The sequence below is a fragment of the Procambarus clarkii genome, chromosome 59 (assembly GCF_040958095.1).
Source record: "Procambarus clarkii isolate CNS0578487 chromosome 59, FALCON_Pclarkii_2.0, whole genome shotgun sequence".
In the NCBI taxonomy this organism is placed as follows: domain Eukaryota; kingdom Metazoa; phylum Arthropoda; class Malacostraca; order Decapoda; family Cambaridae; genus Procambarus; species Procambarus clarkii.
Window position 1 is genome coordinate 22,737,289 of NC_091208.1, and position 22,651 is coordinate 22,759,939.

The window sequence follows — 22,651 nt, forward strand, 5'->3', positions numbered from 1 at the left end:
TTTTAATCCTTTTGTACCAAGCTCTCTTTTTACCTATAAGGTTCTTCAAATTCTTTGTTATCCACTTTGGGTCGACTAATCGACTGAGCTAAGGCCTAAGGGTGTTACAGGATGAGAGCTGATGCATACTTACATCAGTATGTTGATGTAAGTATGCACTCCTCCTGAAGATGTACATCTTCACTCCTTAAGATGTATATAATACACACAATGCGTATTGTGTATACGAAAGTACTTAAGGAAATTCCTGTTTCAATTTTCCTCCGTGGTCTGACACTGTCACATTTCTAATCACGTGTTTATTTTCCTGATATACACACATACATTCATGGGTGAGGTGCGTAGTGTGTATTAACTTACACATATAATGAGTGATAAGTATGCGTGTGGGGGGCGTGGCCCGGGGCCGGGAGCCACGCCCCCCTCACCAGACGTATATATCAGACGACCCGGGGCCGCAGAACTCAGTACGCCGCCGACAACTGTCCACAGAACCGTCGCGCTCTGCACCCAGACCCGCAACTCACGTGTCTCTAGTTATTGGTCAACTCTTGTGGAGCATCATGCAAGCACTTGGGGCCATCCTCGCCTGCCTCGCCGCCGTCTCCGTCAGCGCCTTCCCTGTCATGTTCCTGGCTTACACAGGTCAGCTTACTGCCTTTCTCCTAACAGTTCAAGTGCTATACACTTGTCTCAAAGACCAAGTTTCCTGTCCTATCCAAGATAATTGTGTGTGGATGTTCATTCTCAATGGACTTGAGAATGGTCCAGGACGGACCGAAACGTCGTCGTCCCTTCACCTTCTAGTGTGTGGTCTGGTCAACATATTTCAGCCACGTTATTGCAAGATAATTGTGTTAAGGAACTAGTCTGCTTCTCATAGCCTATATAAGTTACTGTAATGTTGTTTAAGTGTTGGGAGCCCTCTTGCGCCGTGGGGAGGGGGGGGGGGGTTATTGTAGGCCTATGCTACAAGTGTTTCTGTCTCATGAATGTTAAGGGGGAAGTGTCATGCTGTGTGTCTCATGATAGGAGTAGCCGTTATGTTGTCAGTCATGTTAGTAGGCTAAAGAACATGTTGTCTGTCCCAGGTTAGAATTAGTACTATGTTGGGATTGAAGAATTAGTACTATGTTGGGATTGAAGAATTAGCACTATGTTGGGATTGAAGAATTAGCACTATGTTTGGGTTGAAGAATTAGTACTATGTTGGGGTTGAAGAATTAGTACTATGTTGGGGTTGAAGAATTAGTACTATGTTGGGGTTGAAGAATTAGTACTATGTTGGGGTTGAAGAATTAGTACTATGTTTGGCGCTATGTTGCTCATTATGAGCGATATAATTAAAATACTTTATTCATCAATATTTGTATATTTAAAGTCGGGTTACTTGACACAAATTTACAGTAAATGATTTACCTAAAAACCATAACGTATTATAATTCTATAAAACCACAACACAGAAATCACAATAGCGTGATGCATCAAATGAACAAATCCACAAGGGCCGTGACGAGGATTCGAACCTGCGTCCGAGAGCATCCCAAACTCTGCCTTAATCGACTGAGCTACGACATGGTATAAGAATTGCAAGAATTTCTGGTTACAATTCAGTCGATTAAGGCAGCATCTGGGATGCTCTCGGACGCAGGTTCGAATCCTCGTCACGGCCCTTGTGGATTTGTTCAATGTGGTGCTTCACCTGTATCCTACAATAAGCTCCGTGTTGCATTATTAGAATGTGGGACACACTGTATAATACATTATGTTTATGTTGCGTATCTGATGTGTCTAGGAAACTGTTACGATGTATCTTGCATACAAAAACCAAGGCCGAATGTTTTTGTTCAATACTCAGCCCGGTAAGCTGAGCATTTCACAGTACTATATATCTGCGTCTTGTGCGGTACGATACGCAGAATGCTAGGCTGTGTCTTGTGCGGTACGATACACAGAATGCTAGGCTGTGTCTTGTGCGGTACGATACACAGAATGCTAGGCTGTGTCTTGTGCGGTACGATACACATAATGCTAGGCTGTGTCTTGTGCGGTACGATACACATAATGCTAGGCTGTGTCTTGTGCGGTAAGATACGCAGAATGCTAGGCTGTGTCTTGCGGGGGTTGAGCTTTGACTCTTTGGTCCCGCCTCTCAACCGTCAATCAACAGGTGTACAGGTTCCTGAGCCTATTGGGCTCTATCATATCTACACTTGAAACTGTGTATGGAGTCAGCCTCCACCACATCACTGCCTAATGCATTCCATTTGTCAGCTACTCTGACACTAAAAAAATTCTTTCTAATATCTCTGTGGCTCATTTGGGCACTCAGTTTCCACCTGTGTCCCCTAGTGCGTGTGCCCATTGTGTTAAATAGCCTGTCTTTATCTACCCTGTCAATTCCTCTGAGAATCTTGTACGTGGTAATCATATCCCCCTAACTCTTCTGTCTTCTAGCGACGTGAGGTTTAATTCCCGTAGTCTCTCCTCGTAGCGTAGCTGTGTCTTGCATGGTAAGATATGTAGAATGCTAGGCTGTGTCTTGTATTCTAGCATACGCAAATTGTTAGGCTGTTTTCTATGTTAGAATATGCAAAGTGCTAAGTTGTATCTTGTATGCTAAGATACGCCACTAGGCAGTCTTGCCATGCTAACGTACGTGGAATGCTAATTCATGCGACATGCTAGGTTGAATACCTTACATGATATGTTGTAAGATTGATAACTCTTACCCTAAGATTTAAAAGCAGGTGTGATAGGGAAATAAGCCAGGAGTCATTGTAGCAGTTGTATTCGACAACCAAGAGCTAGGAAAGCGAGGTCCAAGAGTTAAGAGCTCGGCCCTGCAGGCGCTAATAGGCGAGTACACACACATAATATTACATATATGCACGAGCGGCAGAAACAGACAATGACTGGTGGGTGGGAAAACCCAGAAAAAGAGAGAGATTTTCGTCTTAACTAATTCATATGATGCCGGAGCCACACTTCTCAAGTGAAGACTTGACGACGTTGGACCTTCAAGGAGTATTATCAGTAGTCTTATGGAGGAAGAGTGATAGAGACATTATTAAGGTGAGAGAGAGAGAGGAGTTACGCAGCGAATATATAACACCTTCACTTTGCTTTCTCATGTTTTCTCTCCGTACCCAATTGTCAGGTGTTTATGACGCGCTTGCATATATATACACTAAAACAAAACTGTTTCACGGGCTCGCCATAGGCCGTGCTACATGGACACTTCGTTCTGAGTAGCTTAATCTGAAACAACAACAACACCTGTGTTTATATATCGGAGAAGCAATTTTTGTTTAGTGTTTATGAACATAAGAACAAAGACAACTGCAGAAAGCCTATTAACTCCAACGAGGCAGCTGTTACTTATATTGTCCGAATGGAACATAAAGTTCCAAGTAGCACGGGCTATGGTGATCCCGTAGTGAACTCACCTGGCACAGGAGCGGGGCTGTAACGCCGAATGGTAGTAGTTCTCTCATTATTAAGACTGCTTTTCCACCTCACACATATACCTTATCTATTCCTATCTGTGTATATCTCTAACGCATTCTCAGTACTTCTGAAGACGTTCAAAAATTATATATACAGAAGAAGGCTTTCGTGTATATAGTGTTTGTCTTTAAATGTAAGAAAAAAATTGTACAAGTTCATAGACATACCCCTGGTTTTTTTTTTTTTTGACATAGACGGCAGTAGAGAGACATTGTCACCATCTGACAGTCTTCGGGCTCACCATAGCCCGTGCTGCTTGGAGCTTTTTGTTCCAAGTAGCGAATCTTAAACACCATCTGAGAGTCCCTTACGGCCTGGCAGCGGCCCGAGAAATAAAGAGATGAGGGCATAGATGTAGGTCATAGTGAGCCCGTCATCACCGCTATATTGGTCCCAAGGCCTGTGTGGGGGCTCTCTACCCACACCCAAATTGTCATCAGTATGAGTAAGCTTGTCCAACCTCTTGCTTTCAAACCAATTTAAGAAAACAGTGTTTACTTGAAGTGCGTGTGTGTGAGGTGAATGATAGAGCGGCGAGAGCCAGCGTGCCGCAGGTGGCCGGAGCAGTGTTAGTATTAGATTCCTGGCCGGCACATTCTCCTCCACACAGCCTTCTGCCTACCTTTCACTTTACCAAGGTTCATATCCTATACAACCGCCCGGGTTCATATGCTCACTAGTTATCCAATATATGGTTATTAACTTGTCCCCTACTATCTATCTTACCCTGTAACTCCTTCCTGTCCTAACTCAGTTCTCAACGTTTTTTTTTCATCTCTATGATCTATTTTTCTCTTCGTAATTAGATTACTTATTTGACTTGAAATTAAACAAATGGGTAATACATTCTTTGCTTTTAATCTCCCTCCATGGAGTGGTATTGTGACGAATTATACTGTTCCCAAGTCCCTCCTCCAGCCTAGTTAGGCTTCTGGGAACCTGGCGTTGCATTAGTCACGAGTGGAGCATGTTTGGCCGACTTCACGGGAGACATCTCCCGTCACGCAGGGTGCAGTCGCACCTCCACAGATCTCCAGTATCAGCTCTTGATACTGGTAATGGCTCAAAAAGGGCCACCACTTACGGGCTATTCATGCCCGTGCCACCTTTTGGGTGGCTTAATCTTCATCAATCAATCAATTGGCCGACTTGTCACATTAGGCTTTGTTACTCTAAACTGGGTCAGGTGAATTTATGGTAGTTTTATGGTAACAGGAAAGTAGCAATGTATTTATCGAATATTCTTACTGATAATCAAGATAGACGGTCTTATTATACTAAGACAGTGTGTAATCTTGACAACCCTAAAATTTGTAATTATTTTTGCAAGACGCCATTGTCCCCTCACAGCTTATTACATCCTAACCACGCATGCTCTCCCAATCACCATCAACCAATTCACCTCATCTCCCGAAAATGAAAGTACTTACAGTAAATATGTGCTCGAAATTAAAAGTATGTCATGATGCTCCTCCACAAACTAGACTTTTGTTGTATGAAATTTGCATAAATCGGGTTTTTATATTTATATTGCTAATAAAACCTAAAGTTACCTAACCATCCAAGGCCTGATATACGCTATCTGAGGCCTAATATAGTACATATATGTGCTATACTAGACCTAGGCATATATAAGTTTGGTGCAGACGATGAGTCACAATAACGTGGCTTGAAGATATTAGAACTAAACTTTAGACCAGAAGACGACGACGTTTTGGTCCGTCCTGGACCATTATCAAGTCAATTGTGATAATGTACCATTACCACAATCGACTTGTGGTAGTCCTTGATAATGGACCATTAAATCTACGTGATAATAGTCCAGGATGGATCGAAACGTCATGTCTCATCTTCTGGTGTGTGGGTATCATGTAAGATAGGTTTTAACTATATTTTTCCCGACTAAGTTCTCATGTAAGATAGGATTTTAACTTTATTTTAACTTTTGTAAAAATAGTACAGAAGTGTCTTACTGGGGCTCCATTTCTTCATATTGATACGATCGACCCCGCAGCTACAAAAAGTATAACCAAAACAGGCTTAATTTATTTATAATTTCAGGTGTTCATTCACTGCCGAGCACACACACAAGTTTACATGTAGTGAGTTCAAGTAAGCTTATAGAGATAATAAAATACATCTCAAAAAATGATAGCGTAGCTGGGAGCCGCTCGGCCGAGTGGACAGCACACTGGACTTGTGATCCTGTGGTCCCGGGTTCGATCCCTGGCGCAGGCGAGAAACAATGGGCAGAGTTTCTTTCACCCTATGCCCCTGTTACCTAGCAGTAAAATAGGTACCTGGGAGTTAGTCAGCTGTCACGGGCTGCTTCCTGGGGGTGGAGGCCTGGTCGAGGACCGGGCCGCGGGGACACTAAAGCCCCGAAATCATCTCGAGATATAGCTTAGGCTATTTCTACCCACCGTTGGTCGACCTTTCGTAACAAACACCGGATGTAACGGCTGTTACTAATCGGTCATCAAACCTGACCTTCTTACAGTCAGATGCCTTTTTCCGGGCAAAGACTCATTCAGATATGTCAAGGTCCATTACGTTAGGTTCATTGGCAATATTATTCCGAATCCTGTAGCGAGTGACGTCAATGGTAGCACTGCAAGTGACGTCATAAAGTAATATGCCGAGGCTTTAGCGGAAGTGCAAGTGACGTCACCAAGTATATTTTCATGACAGAGCAGTCCCGGAAACCCCCATCCACCTAACATAGTACACCCACCACCTGCAGCACCTCAGGTTACATGATGGGATCCACTAGGGGGCTCGCCATAGCCAGTGCTTCTTGGAACTTTTGTTCCGCGTAGCTAAATCTTAAACAACAACATACATGATAGTGGATACTTCTCTTGAGGTTATCTTGAGATGATTTCGGGGCTTTTTAGTGTCCCCGCGGCCCGGTCCTCGACCAGGCCTCCACCCCCAGGAAGCAGCCCGTGACAGCTGACTAACACCCAGGTACCTATTTTACTGCTAGGTAACAGAGGCATAGCGTGAAAGAAACTCTGCCCATTGTTTCTCGCCGGCGCCCGAACCCGGGACCATAGGATCACAAGTCCAGCGTGCTGTCCGCTCGGCCGACCGGCTCCCAGGACAGAAGAGACTTACCCATGAGGCGAGGCGGCCTCTTAGTGAAGGCAAACAAGGTAGTGTGTGCGGGGCATGATGAAGGTGGTAGTGAGGTGCGGTAATACCTGTCTCTCGGTACTTCTCTACACCTCTACCGGGGAGTGTGGTCTAGCTCTGTATGCCTCCTACATTTATCCTGTAACCGTTGCGTTACACTGTAACTATTTTGACGTTTAAATTCCTTGTCGAATCTGGCCTTGAAGTTGTGGATGGAGGTGGCTTTTATAACTTCTTATTTCGGTGCATTCCACTTGTTGACCGCCCGTACAGGGTACTAGTAAGTCCATACATTTCTTCGGCACATGTGTGTGTTTCCAGTTTCCACCTGCGTCCTCGTCTTCTAGTTTCTCTCAATTTGAAAAGGATAGTGCGGGGAGGTAGTCGTGATGGTGAGGCGACGCAGGAGTGGAAGGTGGTCGTGATGGTGAGGCGACGCAGGAGTGGAAGGTGGTCGTGATGGTGAGATGGAATCAGCGTCGATTCAATACCTATAATATTGATTCACCGTTATTCGAGCATGTTTTGCCCACTGGGAGAGAGAGAGAATGTTAGGGCGAAAAGGAGACGGAGGGACAGAGACCCGGGGACCGCCGGGTACTCCCTCTACAGCTACACAAGATAGGTAACGTCAGCCAGGAGGGCCAGCATGTGACACAGTCAACACGTTAGTCACTGTGGTACAGATATACACACAATAACACGAGCCACAACACCCCAGCCAGGAGGGCCAGCATGTGACACAGTCAACACGTTAGTCACTGTGGTACAGATATACACACAATAACACGCTCCACAACACCCCAGCCAGGAGGGCCAGCATGTGACACAGTCAACACGTTAGTCACTGTGGTACAGATATACACACAATAACACGAGCCACAACACCCCAGCCAGGAGGGCCAGCATGTGACACAGTCAACACGTTAGTCACTGTGGTACAGATATACACACAATAACACGCTCCACAACACCCCAGCCAGGAGGGCCAGCATGTGACACAGTCAACACGTTAGTCACTGTGGTACAGATATACACACAATAACACGAGCCACAACACCCCAGCCAGGAGGGCCAGCATGTGACACAGTCAACACGTTAGTCACTGTGGTACAGATATACACACAATAACACGAGCCACAACACCCCAGCCAGGAGGGCCAGCATGTGACACAGTCAACACGTTAGTCACTGTGGTACAGATATACACACAATAACACGCTCCACAACACCCCAGCCAGGAGGATATAAAGTCATCAACCTTTTTATGGCGATATTCACCTCATTCTCAAGCTTTGTTTCAAGATATAACTTTGAAACACTTGTTTAAGTTACACGAGGAGGAAAACCATCCATTATCAAGAGGAGGAAAACCATCCATTATCAAGAGGAGGAAAACCATCCATTATCAAGAGGAGGAAAACCATCCATTATCAAGAGGTAAACCATCCATTATCAAGAGGAGGAAAACCATCCATTATCAAGAGGAGGAAAACCATCCATTATCAAGAGGTAAACCATCCATTATCAAGAGGAGGAAAACCATCCATTATCAAGAGGAGGAAAACCATCCATTATCAAGAGGAGGAAAACCATCCATTATCAAGAGGAGGTAAACCATCCATTATCAAGAGGAGGTAAACCATCCATTATCAAGAGGTAAACCATCCATTATCAAGAGGAGGAAAACCATCCATTATCAAGAGGAGGAAAACCATCCATTATCAAGAGGAGGAAAACCATCCATTATCAAGAGGAGGAAAACCATCCATTATCAAGAGGAGGAAAACCATCCATTATCAAGAGGTAAACCATCCATTATCAAGAGGAGGAAAACCATCCATTATCAAGAGGAGGAAAACCATCCATTATCAAGAGGAGGAAAACCATCCATTATCAAGAGGAGGAAAACCATCCATTATCAAGAGGAGGTAAACCATCCATTATCAAGAGGAGGTAAACCATCCATTATCAAGAGGAGGAAAACCATCCATTATCAAGAGGAGGAAAACCATCCATTATCAAGAGGTAAACCATCCATTATCAAGAGGAGGAAAACCATCCATTATCAAGAGGAGGAAAACCATCCATTATCAAGAGGAGGAAAACCATCCATTATCAAGAGGAGGAAAACCATCCATTATCAAGAGGAGGTAAACCATCCATTATCAAGAGGAGGTAAACCATCCATTATCAAGAGGAGGAAAACCATCCATTATCAAGAGGAGGAAAACCATCCATTATCAAGAGGTAAACCATCCATTATCAAGAGGAGGAAAACCATCCATTATCAAGAGGAGGAAAACCATCCATTATCAAGAGGAGGAAAACCATCCATTATCAAGAGGAGGAAAACCATCCATTATCAAGAGGAGGAAAACCATCCATTATCAAGAGGTAAACCATCCATTATCAAGAGGAGGAAAACCATCCATTATCAAGAGGAGGAAAACCATCCATTATCAAGAGGAGGAAAACCATCCATTATCAAGAGGAGGAAAACCATCCATTATCAAGAGGAGGTAAACCATCCATTATCAAGAGGAGGTAAACCATCCATTATCAAGAGGAGGAAAACCATCCATTATCAAGAGGAGGAAAACCATCCATTATCAAGAGGGGGAAAACCATCCATTATCAAGAGGAGGAAAACCATCCATTATCAAGAGGTAAACCATCCATTATCAAGAGGAGGAAAACCATCCATTATCAAGAGGAGGAAAACCATCCATTATCAAGAGGAGGAAAACCATCCATTATCAAGAGGAGGTAAACCATCCATTATCAAGAGGAGGAAAACCATCCATTATCAAGAGGAGGAAAACCATCCATTATCAAGAGGAGGTAAACCATCCATTATCAAGAGGAGGTAAACCATCCATTATCAAGAGGAGGAAAACCAACAAATTAACTACAATCTTTATTGCCATCATGTTGATATTTCTGGCAAAGTTTGAACGCCCAGCTGTAAGCGAGCTGTATAAAGACGCTTAAGCTGTTTACTGGGTGAGTGAGTGAGTCCCTTCACAAACACGGATATCACTCGTTTGTGAAGTATTTCTCGAGGTGTGGACACGAGGCCAGACAGGAGGACGCGGGAGTCAGAGCGTGTAAATGCTGCGTAAATAACATTTAAGTTCACAGTAATCCAGACTTAAGAAGGGCGTGCAAGGGCGTCCCGCTCTCTCAGAGAAGACAGGTAGCACGGATGACTTGGTGGGGGACTCCAAGGTGAATGTAATTATCACGAATTGCGGTGTGATGAGCCGCCATCCGCTTCTGAGACAGGTGGAGGGCGGCTCATCAAGCAGGAGTGAAGGGCTCTCCTCGAGGGCGGCTCATCAAGCAGGAGTGAAGGGCTCTCCTCGAGGGCGGCTCATCAAGCAGGAGTGAAGGGCTCTCCTCGAGGGCGGCTCATCAAGCAGGAGTGAAGGGCTCTCCTCGAGGGCGGCTCATCAAGCAGGAGTGAAGGGCTCTCCTCGAGGGCGGCTCATCAAGCAGGAGAGAAGGGCTCTCCTCGAGGGCGGCTCATCAAGCAGGAGTGAAGGGCTCTCCTCGAGGGCGGCTCATCAAGCAGGAGTGAAGGGCTCTCCTCGAGGGCGGCTCATCAAGCAGGAGTGAAGGGCTCGCCTCGAGGGCGGCTCATCAAGCAGGAGTGAAGGGCTCTCCTCGAGGGCGGCTCATCAAGCAGGAGTGAAGGGCTCGCCTCGAGGGCGGCTCATCAAGCAGGAGTGAAGGGCTCGCCTCGAAACAGAACACGAAACAATGGGTATAAATTGGATAAGTTTAGATTTAGGAAAGACTTGGGTAAATACTGGTTCAGTAACAGGGTCGTTGATTTGTGGAACCAATTGCCGCGTAACGTGGTGGAGGTGGGGTCCCTCGATTGTTTCAAGCGCGGGTTGGACAAGTATATGAGTGGAATTGGGTGGTTATAGATAGGAGCTGCCTCGTATGGGCCAATAGGCCTTCTGCAGTTACCTTTGTTCTTATGTTCCATCATCAGGAAGATGGTGGAGTGTTGAGTGAAACACCCTCCACACAGGTAGCCCCCAAGGAAGACCTCCGGGTGGAGGAGGACCTCGGGGTGGAGGTGTGGAGGAGGACCTCGGGGTGGAGGTATGTGTTGAACGGAAACATCAGGAGTGCCTCATTCACGCCCTCACCATTCACTATTGTGTGGTCTGAGTGGTCCACTTCCTTCACCTTGTTTACGATCTACGCTCATGTGTGGCTACCACCCACAGCCGTAGATCGTAACTACGGTGTGTGGCTACGACCCACAGTCGTAGATCGTAACTACGACGCGTGGCTACGACCCACACAGATAATATTTGTCTAGTATTACGTATTGGTCACGGCCTTGATGTCTCCTCTCACCCCCGTAGTTACTCAACCCTACAAGTTACTCACCCGTTAGTTACTCAACTCTACAGGTTACTCAACCTTACAGGTTACTCACCCCCTACAGGTTAGTCGTGTCCCAAGGTTACTCATTCCAAACTTAACCTCCGGGCTGGCATAAACACAACGATTGTATTGGAGTAAGAGAGGTGAAGGTTCCGCCACGTTGATGTTATCGTACATCAACAGCGACTCTGCCTTAGAGCTTACGGGCTCACCATAGCCCGTGCTACATGGACATTCCGTTCTGAGTAGCTAAATCTAAAACAACAACAACAGGCCTTAGAGCAAGTTACAGCCCCGCTCCTGTGCCAGGTAAGTCCACAAAGGGCTCACCATAGCCCGTGCTACTTGGAACTTTTTGTTCCAAGTAGCGAATCTTAAACAACCACAACAGGGTGAGAATGTGTTTGTTGGTTCGCTGGTAGTATTAGACCACTAAGATGCTACCATACAACTGCTTAAGATAGGTGTTTGGACACGTACAGCAAGACTAAGAAAGAAAACTTTCGTAGGTGATCACACACACACACACACTCCCTTGTGTACGTGCAAAGCAGCACGTCGATACACACACACACACACACACACGCACATTCCCACTCAAGACACTCCCCCCCAACATTTCCACGCAGGCAGCCCCCCCCACACACACAAGCACCCCGGTGCTCTCCACCATCACAGCTGGCCTGGCCAGTACCTTCACTCACCACAACACCTCACGCACCACTACACCATCTCACAACGAACCCGTTGAGCAAAGTACGCGACAAAGTACACACGTGCACGACGTAGCCAGAGATCGTGGGTGGTATAGAGCTTGGTGAATCACGCCGGGCGTGACTGGACAGTTCCGGGCGGCGGAGGCTTGGGGCAGGATCAGCTGTTCTTGGTAAACAAACATTTTGGGTGTTTTTGGCGGGAACACTACTCATGGTGTAAACATTACATGTGTGGATATTTATGCTTGCATCTTGTTTCATCCGGTTGGGTTAGTCTTCATCGTATACTCATCCTGTGAGCGATAGTTTACTGGGAGAGGGCATGAGGCAGGTGTGGCACACACATGTGACAACTGTGGGATATTGACGTAACACGTGACGCTCTCGACTCCCCCCCTCTCACCCCAGACCCCCCACACCCTTGTTGGTCTCCACCCTCGTCACACTTAATCTCTCCCCCCCCCCCCCCACCCTAATCCTCGCCCACCTTGTTCACCCTTATCCACACATCACCCTAATCCTTGACCACCCTAATCTTTGATGAGAATCCTATCCCCTGACCATCCTAATCCCCACCCACCCAATCCCTTAACATCCACACCTCGTGTTCCCGCCAATGACGGAACAACTCTGGCGCGGGTGTGTACGTCACTTGTTTTTTTCTAACTAACAGTTAAGGCGCAGGCCAGGCTGTGTGGGGTGGACCATCGTACTGGTCTGACACCCGAGATATCCGGGGTTCGAGTCCGGATAAGACAGCATCAAGTAATAACTCTGTTTAAGGCAGTCTTTACGGTACCGGCTCGAGAAACACCCGTCCTCTCGAATAGTACATAAAACCGATATACTAAACATTATAGCAGCCCGCAAAATTGACCCGTTTTCTACTCGTGGGTCCTCAGTTAGGTTAGGTTCGGGGCAATGGCAATGCATCAGTTTAGTGATGCTGTGAAGACTGGAGAGGACTGCTTTAGGCTGCGTAACTGCCCAACTGGTTGACAAATATCCAGCCAGACGAGACGTATGTATCATGTCCTCATGTCAAGCTGGCGACTCCACCCATGAATGGGTGGAGTAACACTTCCTCTCTGTGCACTGAGTGAGCTGTCCTTGCTGTGGACCCGGGTTCGGAGCCCCGCCTCATACCCCACACTATACCCTAGTGACGTAGGTGACGTCACAGTTACCTCGCCGCATTCCTGTATCCTAACGCAAACATTTCCTGGGAAATTGAGTAAAATGTCACTAAAAGAGAGAACCGTTACTGGGTACACCAGTGCCCAGTGTGTGGGAGAACTGGTCACTGGTGTGTCCCTATACGGAGTGAAGGTAGTGGCGGTTCGGACGATATAACGACGTTCGAAGGATAGAACGATAAGATAGGACGACGTTCGAAGGATAGAACGATAAGATAGGACGACGTTCGAAGGATTGAACGATAAGATAGGACGACGTTCGAAGGATAGAACGATAAGATAGGACGACGTTCGAAGGATTGAACGATAAGATAGGACGACGTTCGAAGGATAGAACGATAAGATAGGACGACGTTCGAAGCCCGTGCGATAAGATAGGATAGGAATTGCAGGATTGAGGGACAAGATGAAGAGTGCCAGCAACTAGATGAAAGCACACAAGAGCCATTGGCCTGTCTGACCTGGTGTAAGGTTGAACCACTCACTGCCTCTCCTGAATACTTCTTCACCGTCTTGTCCTTGGGCAGTGGTCGCCACGCCCTCCACACACGTGCGCCTACACTCCACAACAGCCAGGAATACCAACAATCATCCAATACGTACTTTAAGGCCCTAGCCACGGAGCGGCATACAGGCCAGAGGCTCTGCCAGGGAAAGAGTCCACCAAGACCATCTTATTACTTGGTGTCCCTTCCTGGTGCCAACACCTCCAACACACTCTTGACAACATGGGTGCTGGCTTCAGCGGTGAGTGTGTTGCCGGTGTTCCGAGTGCGTCGACTTTTGTGAGTGCGTCAGCTGCCGAGGGTCCAATAACATGTCACACCATGGCAAGTATCAGCTAACACGAGTGGCAAGGTTTGGCAGCTGCCAGTATTGAAGGCTGCGAATCCACACCCTTGAATTCCGACCTCTCTCTCCTGATTGATTCACTCGCGTCGTCAATAATCCCCAGCAATAATCATCAGTTTCGAAGGGTGTTGTATAGATTTATCTCACAAACTGTATTTGTATTGTCATGTATTCCAGAAGCTTCTTGCGTTTGCTTGATTTCTTTAGTTTAGAGAACTGCGTTTTGGCTGTGTGTACTCACCTAGTTGTACTCGCCTAGTTGTGTTTGCGGGGGTTGAGCTCTGGCTCTTTGGTCCCGCCTCTCAACCGTCAATCAACTGGTGTACAGGTTCCTGAGCCTATTGGGCTCTATCATATCTACACTTGAAACTGTGTATGGAGTCAGTCTCTACCACATTACTTCCTAATGCATTCCATTTGTCAACCACTCTGACACTAAAAAAGTTCTTTCTAATATTGTGCGTGCGGGCTATGTGCGTGCGTGCGTGCGTGAGAGGGGTGGGAGTCCCCGGGGGTTCCAGAATGCAGTAGAAGGGTTGGTGAACCCGCTATTGTATTGTGAACCCGCTCCCACACGCAGGTTCGAATCCCCGTCACGGCCCTTGTGGATTTGTTCCGCTATTGTAGCCTATGGGCGAGTCATTTCGCATTATACACGTGTACACTTTGATGTGCATATTTTGACATTTTTGCTTACCTGTATTATTCTACCCTGACAACATCAATTCATTCTGGTTTGGTGTTGTATTGGAGTACAACAAACCAGGGGCCAGATTCACGAAAGCACTTACGAACCTGTACATCTTTTCTCAATCTTTGGCGGCTTTGTTTACAATTATCAAACAGTTAATGAGCTCCGAAGCACCAGGAGGCTGTTTATAACAATAACAACAATTAAATGGGACGTTTTTATGCTTGTAAATTGTTTAATAAATAGGTTACATTTATTAGGTTACAATAGGTTACTTTGGTTACATTTTAATAAATGTAACCAAAGCCGTCAAAGATTGAGGAAAGATGTAAACATTCGTAAGTGCTTGCGTAAGTCCTTTCGTGAATCTGGCCCCAGGTATTGTATTGCGTTGCACTGTATTCTTGTGTATTATAAGCATTGTATTGTAAAAGATGTTATATTTTGTTTTATATTGTATTGTATTGTATTGTATTACAGATGGACGAGCTGAGACACGGAGAGGCAGTCTGCTGGACTGTTCCCCGCCCACCGACGGCTCCCCCCTCTCATACAGGTAAGGTACCCCCCTCCCCCCCTCCCCCCACACACTCACACGCACACACTCGGTCATACACACTCTCGCACACACATCCACACAGGCTGACTCCATACACAGCTTCAAGTGTAGATATGATAGAGCCCAAAAGGCTCAGGAACCTGTACACCAGTTGACTGACGGTTGAGAGGCGGGACCAAAGAACCAGAGCTCAACCCCCGCAAGCACAACTAGGTGAATACATTTACGTATTTAAAATAAAGACAATTACATAATAAAATAAAGAACTCATAAAAATATAATTGCAAGATATATTGGCAAGAAAATGCATAAATGTGTATACATTATATTAGTCCCATTCTGAAGCCTCGTCTCGACACCAGACCAATTTAGAAACATTGCCGAGAACACCTGACAGGCGAAATGTGTATTGTTGCTTTAGATTTAGCTACTCAGAACGAAATGTCTATGTAGCACGGGCTATGGTGAGCCCGTAGAAATGTGTATTGGCAAATTAAGGCAATATATACGAGACATTCCAGTGTAAACACAAGAGTGAACAAGTGTGGTGTGGCAAGTGTCATGGAAGGCTTGGCGGTGATAATATTCATGATAGTGAAGAAGGAACATGGTGTGCCGGAGAGGCTGAGGGTCACTGAGGACGTCTCAAGGTTGTTGCTTAAGATTCGCTACTTGGAACAAAAAATTCCAAGTCGCACGGGGTATGGCGAGCCCGTAGTGGACTTACTTGGCACAGGAACGGGGCTGTAACTAGTCTCAAGGTACTGGTTGATACCTGGTTGATGGGGGTTCTGGGAGTTCTTCTACTCCCCAAGCCCGGCCTGAGGCCAGGCTTGACTTGTGAGAGTTTGGTCCACCAGGCTGTTGCTTGGAGCGGCCCGCAGGCCCACATACCCACCACAGCCCGGTTGGTCCGGCACTCCTTGGAGGAATAAATTCCTATTGAAAATATCCACTCAGGTAGCCCAAACACTTCTCGGGGAAATACCCGACAGCTGACCTACCACACCAACACCCTCTACACAAAGTCACCTCGTCCTGATGCCCAACTTTGGTCACTCCTTCGCCTTCTTGATGCGTCCCCACGACCTGTAAACATACCCTCCCCACCTCCCCAAGGACATCAGCTTTAGCTCTCAAGGTCTGGCGCAGGTAGTGGGGCCTCGTTTAATATCACGAGTGATTATATGACTACTCAAAACCAGCCTCGTCATGCATGTTTGTGGCTTTGCAAGAATGTCTCAATCTCCAATAAATATACTTTCACAACCCACTGTACCGTCTCGTGAGATTATATATATATATTGCAAGAAAAAGTCTAGATAGTGATGTATGATAAATATGTTTTAATTGTTTCCTGTGTGTGTGGAAGACAACCTCCTCCTGCACACCATTCTTGCCTTCCTCTTAGTACTCACCTAGTTGTGCTTGCGGGGGTTGAGCTCTGGCTCTTTGGTCGACGACCGGGCCGCGGGGACGCTAAGCCCCGGAAGCACCTCAAGGTAACCTCAAGGTTGGTCCCGCCTCTCAACCGTCAATCAACTGGTGTACCGGTTCCTGAGCCTATTGGGCTCTATCATATCTACACTTGAAACTGTGTATGGAGTCAGCCTCCACCACATCACTGCCTAATGCATTCCATTTGTCAACCACTCTCACACTAAAAAAGTTCTTTCTAATATCTCTGTGGCTCATTTGGGCACTCAGTTTCCACCTGTGTCCCCTTGTGCGTGTGCCCCTTGTGTTAAATAGCCTGTCTTTATCTACCCTATCGATTCCCTTGAGAATCTTAGTGTAGTATATGTTGTGCTCACGTATTCCCAGCTATGGATTCTTGTTCTACATATTTGTAATTTTATGTGTTACTCTCTCACTCACACACACACACAGAGCTAGAGCTGGCTCCTGCAGGCACGAGTGAGTGGAATGCACTTAGTAACAAGTGGAATGTAAGAAAGTATAGATAAAGTGGAATAACAAGAAAGTAACAAGTGGAATGAACTGGGAGAAGTTGTGGAAGCCGCCTCCATTCACAACTCTTTAGGGAAGGATTCGACAAAGATTATGATTGTTAGAATAGTGAAGCTTTAACTCAATAGACAACACAGGCTAGGAGGCGGGGGATAAAGAGTGTATCTCACTTCCCTGTAATCTTCCCCCCCCCACACACACACACACACACACACACACACACACACACACAGTGGGTCCTCTGGTATAACGGTCATCGTTCTCGACTCACAGTCGAGAGGACCTGGGTTCAATGCCCTAGCGGCACAGAAATGATTGGGCTGCGTATCCTTTCACCTGATGGGCATGTTCACCTTGCGGTAAATAGGTACCTGGGAGTTAGGCAACTATTGTGGGCTCCATCCTGGGGATGCGTGTATGTAATTACTTAAGTGTAGTTACAAGATGAGAGCTACGTGGTATCCCGTCTTCCCACCACTCTTTGTGACGCTTTAGCCTCCGCCCTCCGCCACCCTCTCACTTGTTCTACCACTCTGCTAAAGTGATCTTTCAAGTGTGTGTGTGTGTGTGTAATATAGAAGATATGACGGAAGCCGATGGTTGGAAAAGTTCAACTATGTTTATTGAGATAAGAAAGAAACACATCTCAAAGGGATAGAGTAGCTTAGGCTATATCTACCCCCCCCCCCATGGTTGGAAAGGCGGGGTCCAAGAGCTAACGGCTCGATTTTGCAGGTACAAATAGGTGAATACATAGAGTAAAGAACAATAACAATCCATCCACCACAGTAAAAGGTCGTTAGAGATTAATCAAAGGATACACAATTCCTGTCCTTCATAACCTTTCTCAAATGTAACAGTTAACCGCCAACTAGTTTTTGTTGTGTGTTGATCAAGTCTTGTGTTCGCAGCGCTCCAGATACGATACTGGTGTGTGGTAATCACAGACAAGGTTAATTCTTTTAAACTGGAATGGTGCACTTGTGGAGGGAGTGGGGGGGGGGAGCACTTCGATAATGTGAAGAAGCATGTTGAATTATACATGTCAAGGCATGTTGAATTATGCATGTCATGTAGGCCTACGTCTAGGAGTATTTAACATGCTTGTGGTGGCCTTTGTGCATGTCACAACTTTGATGTTCAATATAATGTTTGTTATTGCGCCAGGTGTCGACCGATGAACCAGAACTCCCCTCGCCTCCTGCCTCGCCCCGAGGACGTCTCCGTAATTGAGATCGTCGAGGATGACCTTGGTGGCAGGGAGATAGTGGAGATCGTAGAGGAGATCGAGCCGTGGAGGTCACCCGTGGCACAGCTGCAGTCACTTGGCCGTAAGGAGGAGACGCAAGAACAGAGCTACGTTATCACTGTACCTAAACAAAACAGAATCAAGAAGCCTAGGTGCCAGTCTCACCAAGTCTATGTCTCCGAGGTGGACTTGTAAGTTACTCCAAAGTGTTCTCTCATTCATTTTCCTCTCTTTCTCTGATAATATTTATTTAGGAGATACATAATACTGTAACAAGAGAGCAGTACATAGTACATGAACATCATAACAGCATGAACAGGCCACGTGGAGGATGAACAACCCACAGGCGCCAGTCAGGCGACGGCAGACAATGTAAAAGTTACACCTCTGTATAAGTTAGCCATAGAGTCAGGTCAACGGTCATCGAATCACAAAGAGGTCAGAATTGATGCCGTCATGGTAATCTTCAGGGATTAACCCCTAAACAACAAATGCAAAACCCTCATGTTCAGCTGAGGAGCAGTAGATCAGGAGAGTCAGTTGAGTGGGCACAGCCCAGTAGGGAGGTGTGTGTGGACTCTGGGAAAGAACATCATCTCCAGGGAAACTGTGGAACAACATACGAGTAAGTACGGCTCTCTTGTACTAAAGCACCTCATTCAGTACCCTTGGCCTCTAGTAGGGAATATAGTTAGGGAGTGTCTTATTTAATTATTTCAAATAAAGTCAGATATTAAGTGTTATTAAATGTGTATTAATGGTTCCTTGCTTTAGAGATATTGGGCCTACCGTCCCCTTTGCCCTAGTGACCTAGTGCTCTTAATTATTCAGTACTCCTCCCCCCGTTCGTCTTCCGTGTTGAGGTATTAGTGTTGGTGTGTCCCGCCTTATTCTTGTGTACACTATAGTTCCCAAGTGGTCAGGATTAGTCGAGTGTCAGGCCAGGATCCTTGTACCGTTCAATTGTCCCCTACACCTGTCCTGGTAGGTTACTCCATCTGCAAGACCTACGACTCTCACTCCGGTCCCCTGTCCGGTAACTCAGGGTGGTGGCAGCGTCACTCGGTAACTCATACGATAGGTTGTGACTACGATTATCTCTATCTTTCTGTCTCACTCTCCCTCACTAGTGTCTCACTCTCCCTCGCCCTCACTCGCTCTCGTTCTCCCTCCCTTGCTCTCGTTCTCGCTCTCCTCTCTCTCTCCTCTCGCTCTGCCTCCCTCTTCCTCTCTCTCTCCTTCCTCTGTGTACTGGTTTACGTCTTCGTATGACGGCCCGAGTGTTAACATCTTATATGATCGGTATAGCATCTGTTATTACCATAGAAAGAGCGGAGATTGCACGGTTAGCTCAGTGGTAGTAGCGGAGTGCGCGGTCGAGATAGATACAAGGCGAGGTATTACGATCAGGGTCATTACAATACTACGCTACAGCATGCAAGTGTATGGTACTTTCGGACGCGCCTTCTAGAAAATAATTACATGACATAATTCGCTTTCTATGGGACAGGAAACCAGTGTGTATATACATACATACAGTATATCAAACCTGAGCTTTCCGATTGTGAGTCGAGAACGGAGCCAACTAACATCGAAACCAGTTTATAACAAATTTATGTTCGTAACACTTAGAATTTATTACACATTTACTGAGCTTGTTCAATGATTATTTGGAATTTATAATGTATTTTTAATAATAATAATTCATTGTGTCGGGGTACAGGCATCAAGTTTATACATACAGTACACGTTAGGCTTGTATCCAGATCTCCACCCCCTACCCCCCCACCCTCCCCAGGATGCAACCCCACAACAAGCTGACTAATTCCTGGGTACCTATTTACTGCTAGGTGGACAGGAACATTAGGTGATAGGAAACGTGCCCAACCATTTCTGTCCCGCCCGGGATTCTAACCCAGAATTCTGGATTGCGAATACCAAATGGATAGAGCTTAGGCTATTTCTGAGTGACCTAATTTCTATGATCTTAGGCTATTTCTAAGTGACTAATTTCTATGATCTTAGGCTATTTCTATGTGACCTAACTCCCTATGGATACATGGGGAGTTAGGTCACATAGTAAGTGGAGAGTTATACATAGTAAGTAATTATACATATGTATATAAGTGGGACTAAGAGCATGACATGTTGCAGGTGTGTGGACAAGGCGGGACACATGCACCCTGAGGCGCTGGTGGCAAGGGACGACGACTCACAACCCAAGCCTGTGGTGCCCGTCGAGGACACCACCATCATTGTGGGCTACGAGAAGAGGAAGAAGTGTCCTGCAGGCCAGATCTACGTCCCTGAAGTGGACATGTGCTCGGACATCAACCCCGTCATCTTGCCCCCTAAGTCTTTCAACAAGAAGAAGGACGGTATGAGGAAGGACAGGAGGGAGGACAAATAGAATCCACACACAGCAATAGCAACATTCTACCTTAATACAACCAGTTGTATACAAGGTGCAAGCAGCAGCAGCAACAACACAATGTACATAACATATTAACGAAAATTTATTTATTCACTTTTATATATAACTTTAATCTAGTTAAGTGCATTGAGGTTCCGCCGTGGTCCACGGGCGGTTTGGTGCCTGTTCACAGGTTCAAGTTCACTCTGTCCGATTGTTTGTCACTACACATAATCTCTAATCACCTCTCCTCGTTGTGCAGCTAAAGCCGTTCCCAAAGTCGCGTTCGTCAGTTTTCCATAGTCAAGAAACTGCATTTAATGAATTATTTATTAATTTTATTATTTGTTATAATTTTGTGCATAGATATACCTAGGTTAGGTTAGGCGTTTCTGTTTTGTTGATAATTATTTGTATATAGAGCGCATAGATGAAGCATTCAGAGAGGTGCTTCGAACATAGGAAATGAGTGAAACACCGAGAAAGTTCAAACGTAATAACTTGCAAGTCATGTGTAAAGTACTTCATTTTAATTTATAAACAGGGGCGGGGGACGGCTGCTGAATTATAGGATGTGCATAACTGGATTATAGTCACTATTAAGTTTTGGAACGAGTTATTGAGCAGTACACAGGCAGTGCTGAGTTCTGGAACGAGTCTTATGCGATTCCAGTACGTAAACCTAAAGGCTTATATTAAGGACCCCCTCGTAGTCTAATTACTGACCCTCCCCACGATGCAACCCCACAAGCTGACTACCTCCTGGGTACCTATTTTTCGGTTTGGCGAACAGAGGCATTAGTGATAGGCAACGCGCCCAACCATTTCTGTATCGCCTGGGAAATATGTACACTGAGAGTTTACTCAAGCAATAAATCATGTTCTGGACAAAAGTACACTTTCTGGTTGGTCAGTAACTATTGCGGTGGCCAAAACTCTCTGGCTGTAATAGCCTACGAACATTGCTGAATTATATCTAATGTTTTGATGCATTGGAATACATATCATATAATTGGAGCTTGTCTCGGACAGAGTCGAACCTGGATGCGATTGGTAACTAGTGACGATTTGAAACTAGTTACGCAACGTGTTTATTTATATTTTAGATGCTGGAGAGTGGTTTTATATGCAGTCCGTCATCAAAAGAAAGGTCCCATATGTCTGTTACATGCAGTAGTCATTATCCCTGTTTATAAAATTAACTTCACACAACTCTGCTGATGACATTCGAGCTTCTCTCGAAAATAGCTTCCCTCAATTCAAATGTTCAAAGTTCACTTCCCAAAATAAGTCACATTTGAGAAATGTAACTTCTCTATAGGCTTGGTAGGCTACAGTGTAGCCCCACCAAGCCTGGAGTAGGCTATACTGTATGTCCTTGTGTATGCTGTACGTCCTCGTATACACTATGTCTTCGTGTACATTGTATGTTGAGTATGTATGTCTACAAATTTATGTATGAATATTCAAATACCCCACGAATATTCAGTATCCTTTATCAGTGAATGAGTATATCTGCTTAAAAACAATCTTCAAGTACAAAAAAACTTTGTAATTTTTTGTTATAACTTGTGGTCTTCAATATATTATTGGAACTGGTATTCAAACGTTTTATTACTCCTGTTAAAATAAAATACTTTTATCCAAGGCAAATTTTGGAAATACGAATTTAACATATTTGTTTATATAAATGTAATATAAATTGAATAAATGGTTTAAATCATTGGAATGAATATAAAAATATAAGCATTTAATTATAATAGCAATAAAAATGAACAAAAGTACACTGAGTACTTATGCTCAACCATAGGCTACCTTACCTTCACAAGCCATTATTAAATAGTAAATGTTAAAGTATTTATTTTCTATTATTATTATTACTAATTCGTCTGTAACTACTACTGTTCTATAACTACTGATGGTAGTATTACCACTACCTCGACGAA

At 45.3% G+C, this 22,651-nt stretch overlaps 2 protein-coding genes across 3 annotated transcripts in view; one reads left to right on the forward strand and one right to left on the reverse strand.

Annotated features, from left to right (window-relative positions):
* The window catches only part of LOC123768157 (two pore channel protein 1), a 95,144-nt gene that overhangs the window by 71,969 nt on the left and 524 nt on the right, over nt 1-22,651 (reverse strand). The gene's annotated exons all lie outside the window — the stretch shown is intronic.
* On the forward strand, nt 366-22,306 carry LOC123768158 (uncharacterized). 2 transcript variants are annotated; one of them, XM_045758540.2, is made up of 4 exons: nt 366-645; nt 14,994-15,069; nt 18,211-18,483; nt 20,447-22,306. In XM_045758540.2, exons 1-4 carry the CDS (start codon nt 381-383, stop codon nt 20,700-20,702), a joined length of 870 nt encoding a protein of 289 aa, XP_045614496.1. In that variant the 5' UTR covers nt 366-380; the 3' UTR covers nt 20,703-22,306. The 2 variants fall into 2 exon arrangements, with proteins under 2 accessions (XP_045614496.1, XP_045614499.1); XM_045758543.2 differs by lacking the exon at nt 366-645 and adding an exon at nt 3,933-3,955.

What these genes read in the sequence shown, in the direction of transcription:
- LOC123768158 (XM_045758540.2), top strand. Translation starts at nt 381, where the DNA reads ATGCGTGTGGGGGGCGTGGCCCGGGGCCGGGAGCCACGCCCCCCTCAC. An exon ending in CATGTTCCTGGCTTACACAG is followed by an intron (nt 646 to 14,993) that starts GTCAGCTTACTG and finishes ATTGTATTACAG; the next exon opens with ATGGACGAGCTGAGACACGG. An exon ending in GGCTCCCCCCTCTCATACAG is followed by an intron (nt 15,070 to 18,210) that starts GTAAGGTACCCC and finishes TTATTGCGCCAG; the next exon opens with GTGTCGACCGATGAACCAGA.